At 42.0% G+C, this 23,894-nt stretch overlaps 3 protein-coding genes across 9 annotated transcripts; 1 reads left to right on the top strand and 2 right to left on the bottom strand.

Moving 5' to 3' along the window:
• Positions 1–148: 148 nt before the first annotated feature.
• Positions 149–3,839, bottom strand: LOC115176417 (acyl-coenzyme A thioesterase THEM4). 3 transcript variants are annotated; one of them, XM_029736451.1, is made up of 7 exons: positions 3,768–3,839; positions 3,382–3,530; positions 2,848–3,037; positions 2,401–2,563; positions 1,769–1,879; positions 1,455–1,579; positions 149–1,249 (listed from the first exon to the last, which is right to left on the bottom strand). In XM_029736451.1, the coding sequence occupies exons 2-7, from the start codon at positions 3,517–3,519 to the stop codon at positions 1,206–1,208; spliced, it is 771 nt and encodes a 256-aa protein (XP_029592311.1). In that variant the 5' UTR covers positions 3,520–3,530; positions 3,768–3,839; the 3' UTR covers positions 149–1,205. The 3 variants fall into 3 exon arrangements, with proteins under 3 accessions (XP_029592311.1, XP_029592312.1, XP_029592310.1); XM_029736452.1 differs by having other exon boundaries at positions 2,482–2,563; positions 3,382–3,833; XM_029736450.1 differs by having other exon boundaries at positions 3,382–3,832.
• Positions 3,840–8,553: 4,714 nt separating this feature from the next.
• Positions 8,554–16,337, bottom strand: si:dkey-87o1.2 (restin homolog). Of its 2 annotated transcripts, none has more exons than XM_029736459.1 (5): positions 16,217–16,337; positions 13,591–13,888; positions 10,520–10,574; positions 9,991–10,108; positions 8,554–9,798 (listed from the first exon to the last, which is right to left on the bottom strand). In XM_029736459.1, the coding sequence occupies exons 1-5, from the start codon at positions 16,267–16,269 to the stop codon at positions 9,765–9,767; spliced, it is 558 nt and encodes a 185-aa protein (XP_029592319.1). In that variant the 5' UTR covers positions 16,270–16,337; the 3' UTR covers positions 8,554–9,764. The 2 variants fall into 2 exon arrangements, with proteins under 2 accessions (XP_029592319.1, XP_029592318.1); XM_029736458.1 differs by having other exon boundaries at positions 13,591–13,891; positions 16,217–16,326.
• A 73-nt stretch (positions 16,338–16,410) lies between these two features.
• Positions 16,411–19,661, top strand: LOC115176418 (pollen-specific leucine-rich repeat extensin-like protein 1). Of its 4 annotated transcripts, none has more exons than XM_029736457.1 (6): positions 16,411–17,102; positions 17,231–17,285; positions 18,203–18,317; positions 18,443–18,566; positions 18,687–18,742; positions 19,189–19,661. In XM_029736457.1, the coding sequence occupies exons 1-5, from the start codon at positions 16,803–16,805 to the stop codon at positions 18,735–18,737; spliced, it is 645 nt and encodes a 214-aa protein (XP_029592317.1). In that variant the 5' UTR covers positions 16,411–16,802; the 3' UTR covers positions 18,738–18,742; positions 19,189–19,661. The 4 variants fall into 4 exon arrangements, with proteins under 4 accessions (XP_029592317.1, XP_029592315.1, XP_029592314.1 ...); XM_029736455.1 differs by having other exon boundaries at positions 18,687–18,747; XM_029736454.1 differs by having other exon boundaries at positions 18,443–18,742.
• The last annotated feature ends 4,233 nt before the right edge of the window (positions 19,662–23,894 follow it).

Genomic DNA, 23,894 nt, shown 5'->3' with positions numbered 1-23,894 from the left:
AGGGGGATGTAGATTTGAAGAGAGGTTGACAGATGAAGAGAAAAGGGTCTGTATGACATCAGTCTGTCTGAAGGTTGTTTATAACACATGGACCAGTGAGAATGGAAAAGTTATCCCACATTGAGCCAGATACCATAGAAAAACAGTCTACAGTACCCAAGAGGTAAGGCTTTATTCAAGAGGTCATAATGGTCACATAATAACGTATTAGCAATGTTTCAAATCTCAAACTGTAAAGGCCCAATAAAGTATTCAGAATTATATAAATAAAATACAAAAAATAAACAATCTATTAAATATATTGGAGTGGCTGTGGATCCAACTTTTCTAGACCCCTCATTCCGACGGCTAAAGGTCCTGAAGCTTCTTTACACACAGTCTCTGTTCTACTCATAGAGAACAAGCTACTCTGGTGAATGGTGCTCGTTTAATAAAGTTAGATCAAAGCTGAATCAATGTCTGCCAGATCACACAATGATGGTATTCTACATAATAGAACCCAATATAATAGCGTAGTATAAAATTACTGTAAGACAAAACGCCACCTCATTTCTTATGAGATTTTAGGATGATTGTGCGAACGGGCACATTTTTCTCTCATGTGGCCAAAACTCAACAGCAGGTGCCACTAGGCAGAATATGTGCTATGATTGAAACTAGACACAGGTATGCAGATGCTGCATGGACGTTTCACAGGTAAAACATGAAGATTATCATTCACAATTGACTGAGAAATGTGAAGGAAGGTGCGTAAAGTAGAGAATCCTGCACATGCAGAAGTGTCGGGACCTTTAGCTGTCGGGAAGAAGGGTTCAGAAAAGTTTTATCCACAGCCTCGACCTAAATATAATATACCAGAGGTTATGTCCTTCACTCTGACTGGAGCTGGTGGTCCAGGAGTGTGTAACAGTGGAGAAAGAGAGGTACAATATCCACAACTGGTTGTGTCTATGATATACAGTATCTGTAGGCTATGTCAGCGCAAGGCATCAGGTGTCTCAGGCAAACTGCTAGAGTTAAGAAGATTACTGGATCTGACAGTCATAACCACACACACACACACTAAAGCATACACACTCCCACACTAAGGTACTGATACACACCCAAACATTTGTGTGCAGACAAACACACCCCCTAGGAAGTCAGTGCTGTTTCTGATGTTGTGTGTTTGTAGCCTCTGGTTGGTCGATGAGCTGGCCAATCCATCATCCTCCTAATAGGTGTCCCATTGTGATTGACAGAAACAGCCCTGAGAGAAGGAGAAGGAGAGAGAGAGAGGGAGAAGGAGAGAGAGAGGGAGAAGGAGAGAGAGAGGGAGAATGAGAGTGAGAGAGAGAGAAGGATGAGGGAAAAGAGAGAAACATACTAAGACTGAGAGAACACTTCAGACTGACTGAAAGTCCAATGACACAAGTCTAAAAACACAACCAACACGTGAGGGTGGGTGACAGTACCTGTGGCCTCTGTGTGTAGTTTGGAGCTGTCCGTGTTGGTCACTTGACAGGAAACAAAGGTTTTCCGTCCCTCCTTCTTATCCAATGAGCAGGTGAGCAGCACTGTACTACCCAATGGGATGGGGCTTTGGGGAAGAGAGGCGGGATACAGTATGTGTCATAACCAGGAAATGTGGTCAGGAAAAATCTAGAACCTCACTTAGAACCTTACAATAATGACCACAATAACATGAAAACATGTTTTTAGAGTTTAATAAGCCGTGAGTGAGTGATGGAGAGAGTGAGGAACAGAGTGAGGGAGAAAGTGTGTGTACCTGCGGTAGTTGATGTTGAGGTTGGCAGTCATGACAGGCCCAGAGAGGTAGGTGGCATGGGTCCCTGTTACAGTGTCAATCATGGTAGCTATTGCCCCCCCATGGACGTGCCTGGAATCACACACATAATTTATAAACATTACACTTCTGACTAAATATGATGTTTGAATGCTTGCAGTTGACTGTGTCATTTTTACAGAGATACACACACAAGGACAAACATTGTCACAGTATACACATGCCATCAGCACACACAGACACAAACAGCTCACCCCGGGGGTCCCTCCAGTAGGTGGCCAGTGTTGTACACATGCCATCAGCACACACAGACACAAACAGCTCACCCCGGGGGTCCCTCCAGTAGGTGGCCAGTGTTGTACACATGCCATCAGCACACACAGACACAAACAGCTCACCCCGGGGGTCCCTCCAGTAGGTGGCCAGTGTTGTACACATGCCATCAGCACACACAGACACAAACAGCTCACCCCGGGGGTCCCTCCAGTAGGTGGCCAGTGTTGTACACATGCCATCAGCACACACAGACACAAACAGCTCACCCCGGGGGTCCCTCCAGTAGGTGGCCAGTGTTGTACACATGCCATCAGCACACACAGACACAAACAGCTCACCCCGGGGGTCCCTCCAGTAGGTGGCCAGCCTGGAACACACACACACACTTCTGCTCCTGCTTGTTGACAAACACGACGTACTCGAACGCTGCACCCTGCTCCCTGATGTTCCGCGTGAACAGACGCGCCTTCGACTGAATGATCTTACTCAGATACACCCCACCTTGGAAGGAGAGACACACATATAGACAACATCTTACTCAGATACACCCCACCTTGGAAAGAGAGACACACAGAGTTACACACATACACACAGCATCTTACTCAGACACTATGCCCAGGACATGAGAGAGACAGGGTTATACAAACACGTTTTTTTACGTCACATTTTAGCAATTTATCTAGTCCAGAGCGATTTACAGTAGTGAGTGCATGCATTTTCGTACACACACACACACACACACACACACTCCATCCATAAGTGAAAGAAACCGTTCCTTAGTGTACCTGTGGCATACTTGAGGGAGCGGTTATAGCTGGGCAGTCTTCTCCAGACCCCCCACTTCTTCTCTCCGTCATCTGTCTCTACCTCACACTGGCTGTTATAGTGCTCATACAGACGCCTCATGTCGGAGCCCCAGGACGAGTTGGGCAGGCTGAAGTCCCGTGGCTGGAAAGAGAAAGGCCAGGGCAGCACCTAGTGGACAAACACTACTATTACACTCTTATCCATACTTTTTTACAGTATTATCTGACTGAGTACAGGGGGTCCCACTGTATGACAACAGAACAGCATGACACGGCAGAAACATCCATAACGAAATACATTACAGCACAGTTCACAATGCACATTGTGAGAAAAAATACTGTTTCTATCGGCAGTAACGTTAGGGAAAAGGGAACCATGACAAATGTTTAGGTAAGATGAATCATGACTCACATGTTCTCACTCACATTGCCCTTGACAGTAGGCTACACTAATGTTATGGCTGTTTGTAGCTAGCTAAATATGTGTGGCTGTGTGTGTGTTTCTGGACCTACCGCCATGGTTCGGACACTGTTGATAGAGGACCAGGGAAACTGGATAGTCCCTCTTGGAGTCATTTGTTGTCTGATGTTGTTGTTGAAATTTCCCTTTGAGATTTCACGTCCCATTATTTGGCACAGTCCCCTGGCCATCTGCTGCACTCCTGTTCGTATCATGATGACAATGTTGGGGTAAGATTGCCAAGGCCTATTCTGATGTAACTACAAATTACTGTAACGTTACGGTTACTACTAGCCAGCCCTTCAGCTTTACTGACTAGTGGCTGTTCTATGATAGCAATACATATTCAGAATCAAACCTAACATAGAACTATAACTTTCTACTGTAACAAACTAACAACAGGAGGATAAATACGGAGCTTTTGTCAATTTTGTCTCGCCTCTGGTTTTGCCAGTAGAATGACTTTCATGTGTATCTCATCGCCCCATGTTACCACTTCCTGCACAAGGAACGACGACGGGCAAAACGCGTCATCCTGGTCATGTGATCTGTATCGTTTATTGTAATTGGCAGCGAAGGAATGATATTTCCGGCTACATAGGTTAGTTACCATGCCAACGTAGACAGACTCTCCTCCATCTATGAGACGCTGACATTTTTTTTTTTTTTTTACCATTTATTCGTTTATTGTGCAGTTTTTGTTAAAGCAAGCACCTTTGTGATTATTTACTTCAAATAAACTGCCAGCCGGATGTTTGGTTGTGAGGAACGACGTTCCAAAAACAAACGTGTGCAGAGGGCGAGAGACAGAATCAAGGTACGCATGTCAATACTAGGCAACACACAGACAAAAAAGTGGTCAGATACCTATAACTAAGTGGCTGGAAATATGTTATAGTCTGCATTTTCACTCTTTTATAGAAAGATGGCGAGATGACTAACCGCATTGCAGAGCTGGACAGGTGTGTAAACTATTCCGTTCTGTACTGTTGGGCTAATTGTAACTGCAACGTTTGATACGTTTTCCCTGAAATTCCTTGAAGTTACAGTCCTTTCACTTCTCAATGTGGTGAAAGGACCCCCCCCCCTCTCTTTCTTTCTCTCAGTATCTGTGGTGTGATGCAAAAGGCTGAGTTTGAGGGCTCCACCCAGGCTGGTTCCATGAAGACCCTGAAGCTGAGAGAACTGACCCAGCAGAGAGAGACTGAGCTGGGAAATGCTGCTCTGACGATGGTGAGGGAGTGGATGGGTGCTGAAACAGGGCCCTGTCTCCTCAGCAACACTAAAAAAGTACTTCCGGGTCACAGAATTTCAGAATGTTCCGAATAAATTTCTGCACGTAATAGCAGAAAAGTGTCAATAGCCTAAATGCCCCCAATGCAAATCACTGTGTATGGAATACATATTGGCTTGTAGAGCAAATACTATTCTAGGTGCCGCAGTAGAAGTGTTGTAGGGAATACTCAGTAGGGTCTGTTGAATGTATATATGGTGTAATTTCATAGGGCTCTGAATAACACAGATCAAGACACAGATCATTTAACACCATAGTACCCTCCAAGCTCATCATTAAGCTTGAGGCCCTGTGTCTGAACCCTGCCCTGTGCAACTGGGTCCTGGACTTTCTGACGGGCCGCCCCCAGGTGGTGAAGGTACTGTAGGAAAAAACACCTCCACTTCGCTGATACTCAACACTGGGGCCCCACAAGGATGCGTGCCCGCTCCTGTACTCCCTGTTCACCCATGACTGCGTGGCCATGCACGCCTCCAACTCAATCATCAAGTTTGCAGACGACACAACAGTAGTAGGCCTGATTACCAACAATGAAGAGACAGCCTACAGGGAGAAGGTGAGGGCTCTGGGAGTGTGGTGCCAGGAAAATAACCTCTCACCCAACGTCAACAAAACAAAGGAGCTGATCGTGGACTTCAGGAAACAGCAGATTGAGCACCCCCCCTATCCACATCGATGTGACCGCAGTGGAGAAGGTGGAAAGCTTCAAGTTCCTCGCGTACACATCACTGACAAACTGAAATGGTCCACCTACACAGACAGTGTGGTAAAGAAGGCGCAACAGCACCTCTTCAACCTCAGGAGGCTGAAGAAATTTGGCTTGGTACCTAAAACCCTCACAAACTTTTACAGATGCACAATTTAGAGCATCCTGTCGGGATGTATCACTGCCTGGTACAGCAACTGCACCGCTCGCAACCGCAGGGCTCTCCAGAGGGTGGTGCGGTCTGCCCAACGCATCACCGGGGGCAAACTACCAGCCCTCCAGGACACCTACAGCACCCGATGTCACAAGAAGGCCAAAAAGATCATCAAGGACAACAACCACCCGAGCCACTGACTGTTCACCCCGCTATCATCCAGAAGGCGAGGTCAGTACAGGTGCATCAAAGCTGGGACTGAGAGACTGAAAAACAGCTTCTATCTCAAGGCCATCAAACTGTTAAATACTGTTTAATAGCCATCACTAGCACATTAGAGGCCACTTTAATAATGGAACACTAGTCACTTAAATAATGTTTACATATTTTGCATTACTCATCTTATATGTATATACTGTATTCTACTGCATCTTAGTCTATGCCGATCTGATATTGCTCATTATATATTTATATATTCTTAATTCCTTTCCTTTAGTTTGTGTGTATTGTTGTGAAATTGTTAGATATTACTGCACTGTTAGAGCTAGAAACACAAGCATTACGCTACACCCACAATAACATCTGTTAAACATGTGTATGTGACAAATTACATTTAATTTGATTTAATTTTCACTGTTGTCAAACAGCTTAAATTGGGGTGCCTAGACACTATAAGGTGCAAATATAGCACTGTACAGAAAGGAACACTCCGTGTTATTCAGAGCCCAATGAAATGACACCATATATACATTCTACAGACCATACTGAGTATTCCCTACAATGCTTCTACTGCGACACCTAGAATAGTTTTTTCTCTATAAGCCAACATGTATTCCTTATACAGTGATTTGCATCGTGGCCAATGGAATGGGTGGAGTAAAAGGCCAGCAACACTAAATTACACTATTACATTCTACAGACCCTGAGTACTCCCCACCCCATTTTTACATCTGCACAAATAATCGTATAGTGACCAGGCACCACATTTTAAGATGTTTGACCACAGTAAAAGTACAGCAACTCTTCCTATGACCTAGTTTTTTGTTCTAAGTCATCTGATTTGTATTCTAGGAACTCTAGTAAGTAGACTGGGCCCTGGTTTTATGGATACACAATCAATCGCTTTTCCTGTGTGCAATTTGTCTGTGCAATACAACAAAAATACAGTACTTTTTTTCTAAACATTACATTTCAAATTGCACCCTTAAACAATAGCACCAGTAAATAAACAAGAATCATACAATCAAAATATATAATTTTTTTTTATGTTTAACATATATTTTTTTTACCAGTAGGATATTATTAAGCGCCAACCATTTTCTCATTATGCTCCACCTTATAATATTCTTTAATATTACTTTACATTGACTCTGTACCGGTAGCCCCTGTATATAGCCTCGCTATTGTTATTTTACTGCTGCTCTTTAATTATTTGTTACTTTTATTTGTTATAAAAAATATATATTTTAAATGTATTAATAAATTATTTATTTAACTTTTTTATAAATATTATATTCGTTTTTTTTTATTAATTATTATAAATTTTCTAACTGCATTATTGGTTTGGGCTTGTAAGTATTTCACAGTAAGGTCTACTACACCTGTTGTATTCGGGGCATGTTTGATTTGATTTATATAAAATACTTTAGTTTAGATTTTTACCCCATGTAGTTATTATATTTCTCCTAATTTTATTATGCACAAAGCTGAAAAAATATATATATATATTTTGTGGCAGACACAGCGTTTTACGGCAGACTTTTATTTTGAAGGCAAAATCAGGAAACCTGAAGTATATATTAATGTGGATAGGATCCAGCTAGTGTTGTTGCCATGAAGCTAATCCCTGTCTCCATACCGTTTTAGAGACCTTGTTCTCTTAGGGGACGTCATTAAATAACCTATTATCAGCCCTTTCATGAAGGTTCGTAGCATCATATCTCTAACCTATTCCTCTGAATGAGGAAAATGAATGGTCTTATTCTTGTTAATTTGTGTCCCTTACACACATACACTGTCAGAGCAATTACACATTTGTAACACCAGGCAGGGGTAAAAGTAGGCTACACATTGTCAGGTTTTCCATATAGGACACACCAACTTATGAATTGCTTGCATTGTCCATATTTGTACCAGAACTTCAACTACGGTTTCCCCTGTATCTACAGTACATGCTCTCCATGATGTCTGCTTTCTGTGTGTGTGCAGGTCCGTAGAGCAGCACTGCAGGCCCTCCTGGAGCATGAGAGACAGCAGTACGTCATAGAGCTCAACAGACTGGGCAAGACCATCTACAAACAGAGAGTCTAGACTCTAGTCTCCACTAGACCCATAACAACACCAAAGACCATCTGAAGTTTATGCTGAAAGCCATCTAGCAGCAAGGATGTGTGAACAACTATAGAATACTTTGAAGTATTAATGTGAAAACATTTACTCACAGCCATCTACAAGCACCTTGTTTACAATCAGACCTTTTTTTATTTATGTAAATACAATGATGTAAAACTGTAATCCTAAAGATAAAACACATAAAGTGTTTTATCTTAAGGATTACAGTTTTACATCGTTGTATTTACATAAATAAAAAAAGGTCTGATCTATACAGAAGCAGAGTGGATAAACTGCTTCTGTAAAAGTACACTTTTAAGCAATTTACATTCCAGTAACAAATTACTGGGCCTCATGTCACATGACTCATGTCACCTTAACAAAACAGGAATTTGTGTGACAGTCAGGGAGGTAACACTGTACATAAACAAAACAAATATTTGGTTAACAAACAGGTCTCCTTGTCAACAGCAAGCAAGACCAAAAAAATCTACCGATACACAGTCTGGCATTTGTCCATTCAGTAGAACTCTCTACTGGTCATTTGCTTCAGTCTTTGAGGAGTAATTATGTAACATATGAGCTCACTACATTTAACATACTGTATTGTAGCTCACAATGACAGGTCCAATCTCTCTAGCCATATCTGGGACACTTGGTCATGCAGGGTTGGAGATTCTAACACAGACTGAGAAAGTAACTGGAATTTCCAGATAAACAAAAAGGAGAGCAGTTGTTGATAATATCAATCAGAGATCAATTCAGTTTAATACAATCATTCAGGGAGACACCTCCAGAACAGAAGCACAGAAAATGTCCAACAGGGCTCTTGGAGACCGAACCTTCATATTCTTAACAGGCAGTACCAAATGTTCTCTAAAATATCAACCAGAGAGGCTTGGAGTCAATACAAAAGACAGTGACTTTGCCGGCTGCTACAGAATCACACAGTGTTCATAATGTCATCAATACAATAATAATCAGTGTGTTCTCAGTCCTTGTACCTTCAGTAGCTCAGGTCTAGTGACCATCAACCCATACAAAAGTGAGTGTCACAAATAGAACATTGGAAATCATGTGTATTACAGAAAGGGAAAACATATAAATATGGTAATCATTGTGTTAATTACTGTTAACTGAATATTCACTTTATTCATCTTACATTTTCCCATTACCCACACAGGGCAATGTTAAACTCTGATTAACGCACACCACACCCAAATGCAATAAGGATAAATCTATACACAATAAAGGTAAATCATACATCTATGCTCTATACAGGTCAATCATACATCTATGCATAATAAAGGTCAATCATACATCTATGCACTATAAAGATCAATCATACATCTATGCATAATAAAGGTCAATCATACATCTATGCACGATAAAGGTCAATCATACATCTATGCACTATAAAGATCAATCATACATCTATGCACTATAAAGGTCAATCATACATCTATGCATAATAAAGGTCAATCATACATCTATGCATAATAAATATTTAATAGACAATTGAACCAGATGGGCATGCACCTGCACACTTCTCTAGAACTCTTCTCTAGAACCTTTGCAACATTCAGAAGTCACCTCAGAGACACCTTGCTCCATCTGAGGGAATTATCCCTAACCTCTTTCAGTCATTCCTACATTAATGTACTGTACCATAGGATGAAACTCACTCATTAAAAACATGTAATGTCTCCCTTCCTTACCTGCATACATAAACTAACAGTGTACTGTATGTAATGAAGACATGACATTCAGACTGGGTTTTCCAAACCCTTCTTGTTTTTTATTTTCCTGAGTATTGAGAGGTCCAGTGAAGTGAAGGTGGTTGTAGGTGGTGAATGTTATGAGCTGCACAACGATGATGTGTATGGGTGTGTGTGCATCACGGCAAGCATGAGGGAGGGAGGGATGGAAGCTGATAGTGTAGTCCAAGTCTTCATTTTGGGGCCTCTGTGATTCCACACAGCTTCCTGCAAAACAACAAAGAAAACAACAACAACAACAACCATTAGTTATCAATAGCATGTGAGCACCCAGTAACCACAGAACTGCATGACACACAGTACACCGTGACCATAGAAGTCTTTCATAATGGTGACCACAAGACTGTGTTACTGGGTGTGTGAGTGTGGCTGAATGCCTGGGTGTGTGTCTGCTCTTACCGTCCTTCCTCATTGGTCTGGTCCACAAACGCACACAGTGCCTTGTCCCGGTCCAGAATCTGCTGTTTCAACGCCTGGATCTCCTCCTGAGCTTTCTTCTTCTCTGCTTCTTGATCATCTAGAGGGGGAGCGAGGGATAATGAGAGAGGGGTGGAAAGCGGGAGGGTAGGAAAAAAGACAGAAGGAAATGGGTAGATAAGGAGGAAAGGGTATTGAGAGAGAGGTGGGAAGGAGGAGAGAAAGACATGGAGGGAAATGGGGAGGGCAGGAAGAAATGTATTGAGAGAAAGGTTGTGAGGTCTGGGGTCCGCTCAACAACCAAGAATTCACAAAATGGGACAACACCAAATTGAGATTGTATGCAGAATTCTGCAAAAATATCCTGTGTAAAATGTAAAACACCAAATAATGCATGTAGAGCAGAATTAGGCTGATACCCACTAATGATCTAAATCCAGAAAAGAGACATTAAATTCCAGAACCACCTAAAAGAAAGCAATTCATAACTGCAGTAAAATAGCCATTGTACCTTTAACTTTCTGAAGGGCCGCCGACGCGTCAGTCTTCTTTTTCTCCGCATCGGCCTGAGGAGAAAAAAAGAGGGGAGATGAGGAAGATGAGGACCGGTATTTGAAGCATTGTGGGCCTTATCTAGCTAGGCATTATTAAGGGCTACATAAGGCATACAATGAGTCCTTCATAATATGCACTTTGTTTAAAGTGTGACTAATCATTTTCGTGACTAATAAGTGAGAACAAAATGTAATTCCTGACTGATCACTGCTAAGAGAATATCTGGCAGAATACCTCTCACGTGCCACTCAACACAAAACATACAGTACCTTCAGAAAGTATTCACACCCCTTGACTTTTTCCAAATTTTGTTGTGATACAAAGTGGCATTGGTTTAATTGTACTTTTTTTGCCAACGATCTACACAAAATACTCTGTAATTCAAAGAGGGAAATAAAAAAAATAAAAAAGTAATAATGGAAAAATAAAACACTAATATATCTTGATTAGATACTGTACGTATTCAATCCCCCTGCCAATACATGTTAGAATCCCCTTCGGCAGCGATTACAGCTGTGAGCACACAGCTTTGCACATCTGATTGTACAGTATTTGCCCATTATTCTTTAAAAAATTCTTAAAGCTCTTTCAACTTGTTTGTTGATCATTGCTAGACAGCCATTTTCATGTCTTGCCATAGATTTTCAAGACGATTCAAGTCAAAACTGTAACTAGGCCACTCAGGAACATTCAATGGCGTCTTGGTAAGCAACTCCAGTGTATATTTGGCCTTGTGTTTTAGGTTATTGTCCTGCTGAAAGGTGAATTTGTCTCCCAGTGTCTGTTGGAAAGCAGACTGAACCAGTTTTTCCTCTAGGATTTTGCCTGTGCTTAGCTCTATTCCATACATTTTTATCATAAAAAACTCCCTAGTCCTTGCCGATGACAAGCACACCCATAACATGATGGAACCACCAACATGCTTGAAAATATGAAGAGTGGTGATGTGATGTGTTGTGTTGTGTTGGATTTGCCCCAAACATAAAGCTTTGTATTCAGGAGAAAAATGTAATTTCTTTGCCTTATTATTTGCAGTATTGCTAAAGTGCCTTATTGCAAACAGGATTCCTGTTTTGAAATATTTTTTATTCTGTACAGACTTCCTTCTTTTCACTCTGTCCTTGAGGCTAGTATTGTGGAGTAACTACAATGTTGTTGATCCATCCTCAGTTTTCTCCTATCACAGCGAATAAACTCTGTTTTAAAAATCACAATTAGCTTCATGGTGAAATCCCTGAGCGGTTTCCTTCCTCTACAGCCACTGAGGACGCCTGTATCTTTGTAGTGACTGGGTGTATTGATACACCATCCAAAATGTAATTAATAACTTCACCATGCTAAAATGTGTCCTTTGCGAGGCACTGGAAAGCCTCCTTGGTCTTTGTGGTTGAATCTGTGCTTGAAATTCACTGCTAGACTGAGGGACCTTACAACTAATTGTATGTGTGGGGTACTTAGATGGGGTAATCATTATGTGGGGTAATCATGTTAAACACTTGTGGCACACAGAGTGAGTCCATGCAAAATCCCCATCAAAAAATCTGTCTGTTTAAGATAGAGATACTGTATGGGCTGTGTCTCAATCCACTGCATCCACCTTGTGCATCTGCAGTGGAAAGTGGCAGAGCTACAATGCTGTTTGTCATTTCAGCATACATCCCGAAAATCGGTCTCCTCACGAAAACGTCTGTAGTGTCCGAACAAGTGTCATGGGGCTCATCTGAACGTAACCCTGTAATGGGTCAAAAAATGAATGGAAGTATGTAAGTAGTTTTGTGCCAAAGAATTGTTTATTTCCTGAGCTTTCTTATATCTCCTAGATATAGGACAGACACATCAAAACCTTATTCCTTATTATTTATTTTTTGACTGTCTGTTTTGCCATTTATGAATGAGTTATTCAATGCGTTTCTATGTGCTATATTTATCTTTATATACCTAAAGGTATAAACAATTCCAAATAAAATAGCTAAATAATCCATGGTATGACCATCTTAAAACAATTAGTTTAGCAGAAGCAGATTTTTACTCCTCAATTTATTTTTGGCTTGCCATAACAAAGGTGCTGAATACTTATTGACTCAAGACATTTCAGTTTTTCATTTTTTATATTTTTTTTACAATTTCAGAACACATAATACCACTTTGACATTTTGAGGTAGATCAGTGACACAAAATCTCAATTGAATCCATTTTAACTTCAGGTTGTAAAACAACAAAAAGTGAAGGAGTGTGAATAGTTTCTGAAGGCACTGTAATATATCCCTTGTCAGTTTACCTTCTAGTGTGTGTAATCTGCCACAGTGGTGAATGATGTGGTGATCAGATCAAGTTGCCCTCTAGTATGAAACACAAAACATTAACACACCTCACCTGACATACACCACTACATGTAAAAATGTACGAATTACCTTGACTAACCTGTACCCCCGCCCATTGACTTGGTACCGGTACAACCTGTATATAGCCTCGTTATTGTTATGTAATTTTCTTGTGTTACTTTTGATAAAACATTTTTACTTGAGTTTATTTAGTAAATATTTTCTTAACTCTATTTCTTGAACTGCATTGTTGGTTAGGGCTTGTAGGTAAGCATTTCACGGTAAGGTCTACTACACCTGTTGTATTCGGCGCATGTGACAAATTCCATTTGATTTGATGGTGATCGGTGAATACAGGGCCCTTACATGAGGGTTAGGAGTACTAATGAATCTACGGAAAATAAGTCAACTGACCATCATCGTATCCAACACTCCCACTGTAAGTGAATTTGACCTATAAACATATCACAAGCCAGTCTGTTGCCAATGGTTTCACAATGGATAGAAATATTGTTTTAGTGCTGCCTTTGTTTCAGTGTTCTAATTCCTAATTCTCTAGTTCTGTGTCTCTGGTGAGACTTGGCACAAGCATTCTGTTAATGGATTATTATAGATCATAACACGAGTATAAACAGTGCTGTACCTTCTCTATGTAGCAGGTGTCTGTTTGCATAATGTGTGTGTGTGGGGGGGGGGGGGGAGCTACCTTCTCTGTATGACAGGTCTTTAGACTCTTGTCCGCCTCGCCTGTGGCTTTAGCAGACTGCTCCTTCTTCTTAGTCAGCTCGTCTCTCTTGGTGTTGATGGGCTCAAGCTCACCATTCAGCTTCTGCATTTTCATCTTGACCTGGACGATGTCGTTCTCCTTCTGCTTGACCTGAGAGGAGCTTTCCAGAGCGCGGGCTTTAAGACCCCGCAGAGTCAGCTCCTGGTGGACCGCCTGGTACATCAACACCACCATTACACCCACGGACAGGAACACTAGCGCAGACACAGCCCGCATACTGCTGGGACAGGACAGAGAGAAGGAGAGAGGGGGGGGCAGAGAAAGAGAGAGGGAGAGAGAAATGAGGCTCAAGTCAGGTCCAGTTTGTCTTTCTTGGCTGCTGTCTTGATCGGTCACTCCTCAACCATCTCCGTAGTCAGCCTGTGTGTGTTGGAGAGTGTGTGTGTTCACATTCCCTCCCTCTGGTTGCAGATGGCAGTCTGTCCACCTGTAACCAGTTCGTCCTGCTAGGCGGAATGTTTGGTAGACAAAGCGAAATCTACTTCCTTGTTTAACTACCACACCCCCACCGCTTTTATCTCCCTCCCTCCCCACTTCTCTCTCTCCCTCCCTTCCTCTCTTGCTCTCTCACCTTCTGTTTCAGAGGTCACGTTTTATTACTAACAGATATGCTCTCTCTCTATTGTTTATCTATCTCTTTCATTTGCATTTAATTTCTCCTCCCTCTTCCTCTTAGAGGGTACACAGACAACCAGAGATTATGAAATTGTTCCATGTAGTACGTCATCATTTAGGGTGCAGTGTGTACAATGGGGAGATTTAAGATCATTAAAGTTCATATTCAGTTTAGAGTGATTAACACAATGTTTAGCATATTAGTAGATATTATGTTCCTTCTGTAAAACACATGATTTCCAGTGTATGTGACACTCAAGGTGCGGGTTGATGGTCACTAGACTTGATACTGAATGTTATGGATTATTCTCATATCTGTTGATAGTGATTAACGCCAGACTGGATGTACAAGGACCGAGGACACACTGATTATTCATATTGTATTGATGACATTGTGTAAACACTGTATGATTCTGTAGCAGCTGGCAAAGTAGCAGCCTTTTGTTTTCACTTCCTACCAGCCTCACGGGCTGCTGTTTACTCTGGTGCTGTCTGCTTAGGATATAAAGGGCCTGTCTCCAAGATGCTGGTGTTTACTCTGGTGCTGTCTGATTAGGATATAAAGGGCCTGTCTCCAAGAGGCTGGTGTTTACTCTGGTGCTGTCTGATTAGGATATAAAGGGCCTGTCTCCAAGAGGCTGGTGTTTACTCTGGTGCTGTCTGATTAGGATATAAAAGGGCCTGTCTCCAAGAGGCTGGTGTTTACTCTGGTGCTGTCTGATTAGGATATAAAAGGGCCTGTCTCCAAGAGGCTGGTGTTTACTCTGGTGCTGTCTGATTAGGATATAAAGGGCCTGTCTCCAAGAGGCTGGTGTTTACTCTGGTGCTGTCTGATTAGGATATAAAGGGCCTGTCTCCAAGAGGCTGGTGTTTACTCTGGTGCTGTCTGATTAGGATATAAAGGGCCTGTCTCCAAGAGGCTGGTGTTTACTCTGGTGCTGTCTGATTAGGATATAAAGGGCCTGTCTCCAAGAGGCTGGTGTTTACTTTGGTGCTGTCTGATAAGGATTTAAAGGGCCTGTCTCCAAGAGGCTGGTGTTTACTCTGGTGCTGTCTGATAAGGATATAAAGGGCCTGTCTCTAAGAGGCCAGTAAGACATTGGGATCATTTGAGTGGGAAGGTGAAAGCAACCGACTGCAGACAAAAGTCGAGGAGTGAAGTCGGGGGAGGTGCATCTGCAACAGCCGAAAGTTGGACACTGATGTGGTTTTCCAACAGCAAGGCTCAGTGCAACATGGCAGTGTTCCCATTGTTTATAAAAGTTGTTCTTTATTATGTCAAAATAAACATGTCTCCAACCCGCATCTCACACACACTCACAAACTGAAAATATACATTGCATTAGGAAAGTATTCAGACCCCTTGACTTTTTCCCAATTTTGTTACGTTACAGCCTTATTCTAATATAGATTACATTTTTTTCCCCCAATTCATCAATAAGCATGCACCCTGTAAGGAAGTCCAGGATCCAGTTGCAGAGGGAGGTGTTTAGTCCCAGGGTCCTTAGCTTGGTACATTTCTATATTTCCTTAAATATTTTTTACACCGGCGGGGGAGTTCCAAGATGGAGGCGCAGGTGGCTTCAACACAGCGCCCCATGTCAGTCATCTACTGTATATAAATTATTGGTTGTAACTAATGCACCAGATACGATTTTTTTATTGACTTTACCAACTATTTTACTCTGCTTTTTGTTTTCCTGTAAATTCCTAGTTCACTTGACAAGTTACTGGAAACTTAGCTAGTGTGGCCTTACATGAAACTGGCAGAGCTTTATAGGTTAATAGGTTAATAGGTTTGTCATGACAAAATGTTTATAATAGAACTAAATCAAACGTAGCCGTAGCCTATAGGCTAGGGCGTGTTATAACAAATTATGATAGCATTCCTAATTCGAGTTGCGCATGTTATACAGTATTATCACGTTACCTTTTTACGTTTATATTCCCTTGAATTCCGTAGTGCTGATGACCATTTTGCATTCATCCACTTACTTCCGCGTAGCAGTGCCAGGTATGCTAGTGCTATCTGGGAGCCTTGGGACGTCCATACCCTAAATCCTAACCTTAAACCCCACCCTTACTCTAACCTTAACCATAATCCTTACCTAACTTTAAGCATTGTTAACCATTTTAAATGTCAACTTCAAAGGGAGGTAGGCCCGTCCCAAGGATCCCAGATAGCATGGACCGTGACAGGTGGGCGGGCACGGGGATGGTTTTGGTGAAGCGCTCTCCAAAAGAAAAAAGAAGAAGAAGAAGTGCGCTCTCTTCGGAGTCGACAGAAGCAGATGTTTCTGTTTTTTAAGGATATAGTGGATATTGTATATTCAACCTGACTTCCGTTTCACCTGACAACTGAAGTACGGACCCGCTCAAGTACAGTGGGCGTCCACCTGTCCTTTCACACTCCATTGGTACTTCCGCTGTAAGCCTGCTAGGACGTCGTCAACACTTCTGCCGAGCAGTCGACAGGGACCAACGAAAACGACTGTTCCTTGGTCAAACTCCACGGCATGATGAAGACGCAGGGTGTGTTGGTGGGGGTGTCTCTGCTGACTAGCGTAGCTCTACTGGGACTGATAAACGTGCGGCGGAAAGAAGAGGTGAAGGAGCAGAAACATGTATCGTTCGAGACGATTAAACTGCGTGTGACCAGAGACGTACTGGGAGAGTACCAACACGAGGTAATCAGAGCCCACAACCTGCTGGACAAGACTAAGGCTCAGGTGGATACTCTGGGGTCAGAACTCCCCCCACTGCAGGCTGCAGAGGCCAAGAAGAAGAGTGAACTGGAGGCATGCCAGGGAGAAAAGGTAAGGAAGGAGGGGTATGTCTGGGGTTTAGAGTGTACACAATTGATTTCCTCTGTGCTCATCGTGTGTGTGTGTGTGTGTGTGTGTGTGTGTGTGTGTGTGTGTGTTCTCTCTCTCTCCTGTCACAGAAACATGTCGCTGATGAGGTGGGGGCCGTTGAGGCAGAGAACAGTAACTCCAAAAGTGAGAGTTTCAGGTTTTTAAACAATGGTTACATCAACACTGTTCTGAAAGGATCTTCGCCTTATTCCTGGTACGACTATGATAACATGTATGATAGTTCACTGCTCCTCAATGAAGTGGACGTCGATTAAGACAGCTCCCCGCACCTCTGATTCAGAGGGTTGGGTTAAATGCAGAAGACACATTTCTGTTGAATGCATTCAGTTGTGCAACTAACTAGGTCTCCCCTTCCCTTTCACAGTGAACTATAACATAAAACAGGTTTAAAACAGGTCCGTGACCAGTTCTAGGTGCAAGCTTTTTCTCTTCTAAATATTTTGGTGGATGAAAGAGACATCTTGTGGTGGAATAGGCTCATTGCAGGTCGCTGGGATTAAGAGTAGTATTAGTAGTATTCTGTATATGCGACGGGTCTTATTGAATATGTTTTATTCACTAACCTGTCTTTTAGTATCCCCCTATCTCTGTCCTGTAGCCTCTCGCTCCATGTTGTGTCTCTGTCCTGTAGCCTCTAGCTCCATGTTGTGTCTCTGTCCTGTAGCCTCTCGCTCCATGTTGTGTCTCTGTCCTGTAGCCTCTCGCTCCATGTTGTGTCTCTGTCCTGTAGCCTCTAGCTCCATGTTGTGTCTCTGTCCTGTAGCCTCTAGCTCCATGTTGTGTCTCTGTCCTGTAGCCTCTCGCTCCATGTTGTGTCTCTGTCCTGTAGCCTCTCGCTCCATGTTGTGTCTCTGTCCTGTAGCCTCTCGCTCCATGTTGTGTCTCTGTCCTGTAGCCTCTCGCTCCATGTTGTGTCTCTGTCCTGTAGCCTCTCGCTCCATGTTGTGTCCTGTAGCATCTAACCCCCTGTTCTGTCCTGTAGCCTCTCGCTCCATGTTGTGTCCTGTAGCATCTAACCCCCTCTCGGTCTGGTCCTGTAGCTGAGTTTGAGAAGCAAAAGGCTGCCTGGGTAGCAGAGGTGACGTCTCTCAAACAGCAGGTAGAGCAGCACAGCGAAGTGTGTGTCTTTGTGAAGAAGGACTCTGTAGAGGGAAGGTAAGAGACTGGGACTGAACATGGAACACCTCTATACATGTCCCCACACAGTTTCCTTTGGGATGTACACCACAGGTATATGGACACATGCACACTTTAGCTCTATCTGTCTCTGACTCCCAAAGGAAACTGTGTGGGGATGAACCGCCTAAACAAGAGGCCGCTCCAAAACCAGATGCCCCCAAACCAGAAGAATCCAAACCAGATGCTCCCAAACCTGATTCTCCTAAAGAAGCCCCTAAACAAGAGGCCGCCCCCAAACCAGAAGAACCCAAACCTGATTCTCCTAAAGAAGCCCCTAAACAAGAGCCTGCCCCCAAACCAGAAGAACCCAAACCTGATTCTCCTAAAGAAGCCCCTAAACAAGAGGCTGCCCCCAAACCAGAAGAACCCAAACCTGAGGCCCCAAAGATGAGATGAGCAGAGCTGGGTATCTTTTGTTCTGTCTTTTTCTGTTAGCATTCCACTGATTTGGTATTGTCTTGATAGCATTAGGAAACAGCTTATAGCAGTGAAGATGCATGTTATTATGTAGAAATGCCAGATAAGACTCAAAAACACCATCATAAAAAAAGGCTTCTATCATTAAAAATGATAGTGACACTGTATTTGACTGAAATACTATCTTTTGAGTCTTGCTGTCTGGGACTGTATTAGAGTTGACTGGAGTATGATGTTAACCAGCTTTGTGATGTCCTAGTTATAATCCCCATCTCTCATTGTTGACAGAGGTGTGTGTGTGTGTGCATGACAGATGTGTGATCTGTCTTCTCTGGAACAATGTCTCATCTGTCTATCAGGATGTTGGTTGTATTTGCCTTTATTGTGTGAAGGATGACTGACTTTCATTTTGACCTTTGTTTGTTTTTAGGGTGGGCGACGAGAACGAGAAGAGAAACATGGATTCAAAGAAAAGACATAAATAAGGAAGGCGGATGAAAAATGGAGACCATCTGCAGGACACTTCTCTGTTCCTTTTTAAACTCGTCAGAAGTTGTCCTTCATGCTACTTTAGAGTGTCTATTAACTGCCATCTAACATGAGTGGATATTGAATAGTTTTTGTTAACCTTGTCCATTCCTCTCTCTCAGTATGACCCTCCCTCGGGGGGTGTTTGTGTGTGGGACTAGAACAAATGTGTATGTGCCACCAGTATCGACCAATCGGAAAGTCCATAGCCTTTCTCTGTCACTCCTCATCATCCTCACTCTGTTACCCCGGTGACGGTATTATGCAGTGGTGGCGACCATAGCATTGACCAATCAAAAGTCGTGCATTAAACTAACTGTTATTTCTGTTAGTCTGATTCTGATGTAATAAAGCTTAACCCTAAAGGAAAATGTTGAATGTGTGAATGTGGATTTTATTAACTATTGATACAGAACCATTTCATATTTAATGTGAGCACAAATATTGGCATTGTTTACTGTATGTTCTGATTCCCTCCATCTTTAAACATTTCAAGGCAAATAACTAATAACAGCTGCTGGAGATCTGTTAGAGTATCAAAATGATGTATAATTCATATAGAATGATGTCATCTCAAATTATTGGCACCCTTGATAAAGATGAACAAAAAGTACTATATAATACAAATATTAAGCTATTGTGTATATTGTATGCTCAAATAAATAAAATATTTATAGCAATACAATTGCTAAGAAAAAAATATTTTGAACAAGTATTTCTTTTTTTTATCTCAAAGACAAGTGTCAAAGTTATTGTCACACCTGCTTTCAATGCTTTGTGTACCCACACCTAGCCAGGATAATGTCTCAGCCTTTTTCTAGAATGTTTTATGAGATTGAAGGATCTTAGACCATTCTTCCATACAGAATCTTTCCAGATCCCTGATATCTGTTGGCCTGTGCTTATGGACTGGCCTCTTCAGTTCAAACCACAGGTTTTTTTAGTCTGGAGACTGAGATGGCCATTGCAAAATGTTGATATTTTTTTGTGGTCAATTAAGCATTTATTTGTGGATTTCTGATGTTTGCTTGGAGTCATTGTCTTGCTGGAAGATCCACTTGCGGCCAAGTTTCAGCCTTTTTGTCAAAAATATTTTCGTACTACTTGGTAGAGTTCATGATGCTGTTGACCTTAACAAGGGCCCCAGGACAAGTGGAAGCAAAACAGCCTTTTAACATCAAAGATCCGCCACCATATTTTACAGTAGGTATGAGGTTATTTTCTGCATATGGTGTACATGGCTGGTTTGTGGTTCTAAACAAAGTGCCAATGCCGTTTAGTAAACCCCAGGCGTTTCCATATGCTGGTTGCTCTCAGTAAAGGCTTTTTACTGAAGCCCTTCCAAATAGCCAACTGGCATGGAGGTGGCATCTTATTGTAGATTTGGTGACCCGAAGATGCGACCAAGTTTTGCAGTTTTACCACTACACCACTGGGGACAAGATATACTTGCATCCGATACCAGGCAAGTTTACCACTGTTCCAGTGGTTTTAAACTTCTAAATTGTTGCCTTAATAATGTTAAGTGGTATATTTGGTTTTTCAGGAAAAAAAATCGTACACACTGCCTGATTTTATGAAAGTCAACAACCATGTCTCTTCTTATTTGTGAGTGCTTTGCCTTTCCCCATGGTGATGAATGACAGAGGGATTTTACATGCGTGTTACCTCATTTTTATGCCCCAGTGAAACAGGAAGCAATGGAAAGCCACAATTCAGTTCCTTAAACTGAGATCAACTTAAAAAATAAAAATGTTAATTCGGATAAAATAAAATAAGAATATTTAAGGGTGCCAATAATTTAGACATGTGTCTTTTTGAGAATTAAATGTTTTTCTCTGCAATTGTATTCGCATAAAATAAAATAATTGTGCTTATTTGGTTTCATACAATATACTGTGGAGACCTCTGTCTTTCTGTCACTCCATCCTGTTCACTCTCTGTCCTTTTATCTTTACCTTTCGCTTGCTCTCCCTCTCCTATCCATTTAATGTCTCCCCCTCTCCACCTTTCTCCCTCCTATCTCTTCCCCTCTACCTCCCCCTTCTCTCTTTCTATTCCCCCCTACCTCCCTCCCGCTACCTCCCTCCACAGATGACAATGCTCCCTTCAGGCTTAAATTAGGCCTAGCCAATTAGGGAGCTATCATTCCGCTCCAGCAAACTCACAAGGTCACTGTTACCGCCTGGCAACTGTAGGACAGGGAGAGCAGAGAGAGTGGGGAAAGGGGGAGGAGAGATAGGATGGGGGAGTGGACCTCTGCCCAACATCCAACAAACATCACTAATACATATAGTATGTCCTGATATGCCTAATGTCTGTCCTTAATCGAAGCAATGAGGAAGTGGACAATTGAAATGATGTAAGGTGGTAGTCATGACGTTAAATTATTCTTAGTCATTCAGTTTAATATGAAAGTACTACATGTTCTAACAGTACAGGATAAATAGTATTAAAAATTAACAGATGACAAATCCTCAATCGATAAATAGAATCGTTGCTATTAGACTTAATCATGCTGCAAAACTGAACCAGACTTCATTTACACTTTAAATTGTATTGTAAATGTATTATAACATTTTTTACAATGTATAAGTTTAAGTATATGTAGTTGGAGCCTCATATACATTTTTTTTTAATAACCCTCTGTTGGTACGTTTTGCTGGAAAACAGTCTGATTTTTTGTTGTTCATATTTACTTTATAATATCCTTTGTACCCTTTTTGTCCTACAGGAACCCAGTAGATTGCACATCTGAGGCAGGCTCATGATTGAAAGAAGGGAAGTAAACAGAATATTTGGATGTTTGTGAAATAAGACTGTGAATCCCCTCACACAACACAACACCAAACCCCTTGTTGAACTGGTTGATTTTCCCTTTTCAGATTCCTCCCTCATTCTACCCCTAAAGGTGTGGGTTCATACCACCCAGAGAAATGTTGCTCTGCTCTCATTGAGCCCTTCACACATCAAGAGTGATGACCCTTGACCTGCATTCAGTGTGAGATACACAGACACAAGGCAAAATCTCACCAGATGACATCACAAGCCACCATGGGGTTCCATTGACAACCAGAGGTCACCTCGATGACTAAGGTCAACATGACGACTAGGTTCACCTTGACAACCAAGGGTCACCTTGACAACCAGGGCTCCTTGATGACATGGGGTGGTTGAAAATAAAGAAAAAGGCTGTAAGGAGAAAACACAGGTTATTTATATCTTGTCTACAGTACATCCATCCACAGTAGGCCCACCACAGGGCCACTGCTGGAGGGAGCAACAATCAATCCAAACAACTTTCCTATCTACTAAACTCACAAAGATAGTCCACCTATAAGCTGTATGTGACATTCTAGCCATAGTTACAGTGACGTTATAGCCATAGTTACAGCTAAGAAAACATATTCAAACATGGAGTAAATTGACTTTAGTCTATGACCATGTGGGTGTGTGAGTGTGTGAACTCACAGCTGGATGAAAGTCTGATGTATTGATCCAGCTAATGCAGGGAGGAAGGGCCCTAGGCCACAGCAATCAATACACTCCTAATTATGTATGGGTGTGTGTGGAGCCCCCCAAATCCACAGGGGTGTATATATACCCCGTCCCACAGGGAACTCACACAAACTTCTACACACAGACCACAACCACGCCACACACTGACACACAGCTACACACCACACAGCTACACACACACGTGTTCTCAAATACCCCAGCACTTTCAAAGACATAGACTTGTACTTACATACTTTACGGAAACTTCACAAACCTACGCACCCACATGCTGAGACCTAACACCTTTGTAACTAGAGTAGAACTGTGAATGGGACATGCATTGAACAGCTGTTGCTTTTCATGTCAACAACACAGAACAGGGGCAATGGATATGACACACACATACACTGGACCAAAATAAAGAGGACTACGCTATTGGGACATAGAAAACATTGTAAGTATAAGACTCTCTCTCTCTCTCTCGCTCTGTCGGAGTGTTGGATCAGTTGGTTTCCTGTCTTTCATCTGTTTCGTCTGTCCCTCCAAACCCCACCTTCACTCCCTCCCCACAAAGGGCTCTTCCCTCTGCTCTGTTACTTTGCTGTAGGTGGAACTCTGGATATCATTCGTGTCTGGTCCTCTGCCTATGAAACTAAATAACATGTTAAATGTGCACTTACATCAAATGTCTTAAACCCGTTTATACCACCGTTTTTTTTATTTTTATAAATTGTTCATGTTGATGTCCAAATTCACCTTTTCCTGATGTTTATTTTTTCATCATCTCTCTAACTCTTAACACTGGCACACAAATGATCTGTCCTAAAAACCCACCCATATCTGTGTCCTTTCAGACAGAAGACAGGATGGCTGCATGGGGTCCTGTTTGGCCAGGGGCTGTGTGATATGTTTGATATTCGGTTGTTCTCCTGCGTAATCAAGTCAACTAAATATCAGACATATTCCTACAGAGCCTGGCACACATCTACAGACCCTGGATACTAACAGGCCAGTCCAGTCAGATAATCATGGTTTGTATTGTTTGTAAATCATTTAAAAAATGCTTTATTCATGAGCTATTATTTGACTTTATTCTAAAGAGTTATCCAG

The sequence above is a fragment of the Salmo trutta genome, chromosome 37 (assembly GCF_901001165.1).
Source record: "Salmo trutta chromosome 37, fSalTru1.1, whole genome shotgun sequence".
Taxonomy (NCBI): Eukaryota; Metazoa; Chordata; class Actinopteri; order Salmoniformes; family Salmonidae; genus Salmo; species Salmo trutta.
The sequence above is the reverse complement of the archived record's forward strand: the minus strand, read 5'-3'. Positions and strand labels throughout refer to the sequence as shown.

Bases quoted from the DNA above. Each gene is read 5' to 3' on its own strand.
- si:dkey-87o1.2 (XM_029736458.1), bottom strand. From the start codon at position 16,269: ATGCAAAATGGTCATCAGCACTACGGAATTCAAGGGAATATAAACGTA. The intron at 10,575-13,590 runs GTAGCTCCCCCC...TTTTCTCCTCAG, and splicing joins AGACCTGTCATACAGAGAAG to GCCGATGCGGAGAAAAAGAA. The intron at 10,109-10,519 runs GTACAATGGCTA...CTCCCCCTCTAG, and splicing joins GGCCCTTCAGAAAGTTAAAG to ATGATCAAGAAGCAGAGAAG.
- LOC115176417 (XM_029736450.1), bottom strand. From the start codon at position 3,543: ATGATACGAACAGGAGTGCAGCAGATGGCCAGGGGACTGTGCCAAATA. The intron at 1,880-2,400 runs GTGAGCTGTTTG...GTGTGATTCCAG, and splicing joins CTACTGGAGGGACCCCCGGG to GCACGTCCATGGGGGGGCAA. The intron at 1,250-1,454 runs GTACTGTCACCC...TCCTTCTCTCAG, and splicing joins ACTACACACAGAGGCCACAG to GGCTGTTTCTGTCAATCACA.
- LOC115176418 (XM_029736454.1), top strand. From the start codon at position 16,803: ATGATGAAGACGCAGGGTGTGTTGGTGGGGGTGTCTCTGCTGACTAGC. The intron at 17,286-18,202 runs GTGAGAGTTTCA...CTGGTCCTGTAG, and splicing joins AGAGAACAGTAACTCCAAAA to CTGAGTTTGAGAAGCAAAAG. The intron at 18,318-18,442 runs GTAAGAGACTGG...TGACTCCCAAAG, and splicing joins AAGGACTCTGTAGAGGGAAG to GAAACTGTGTGGGGATGAAC.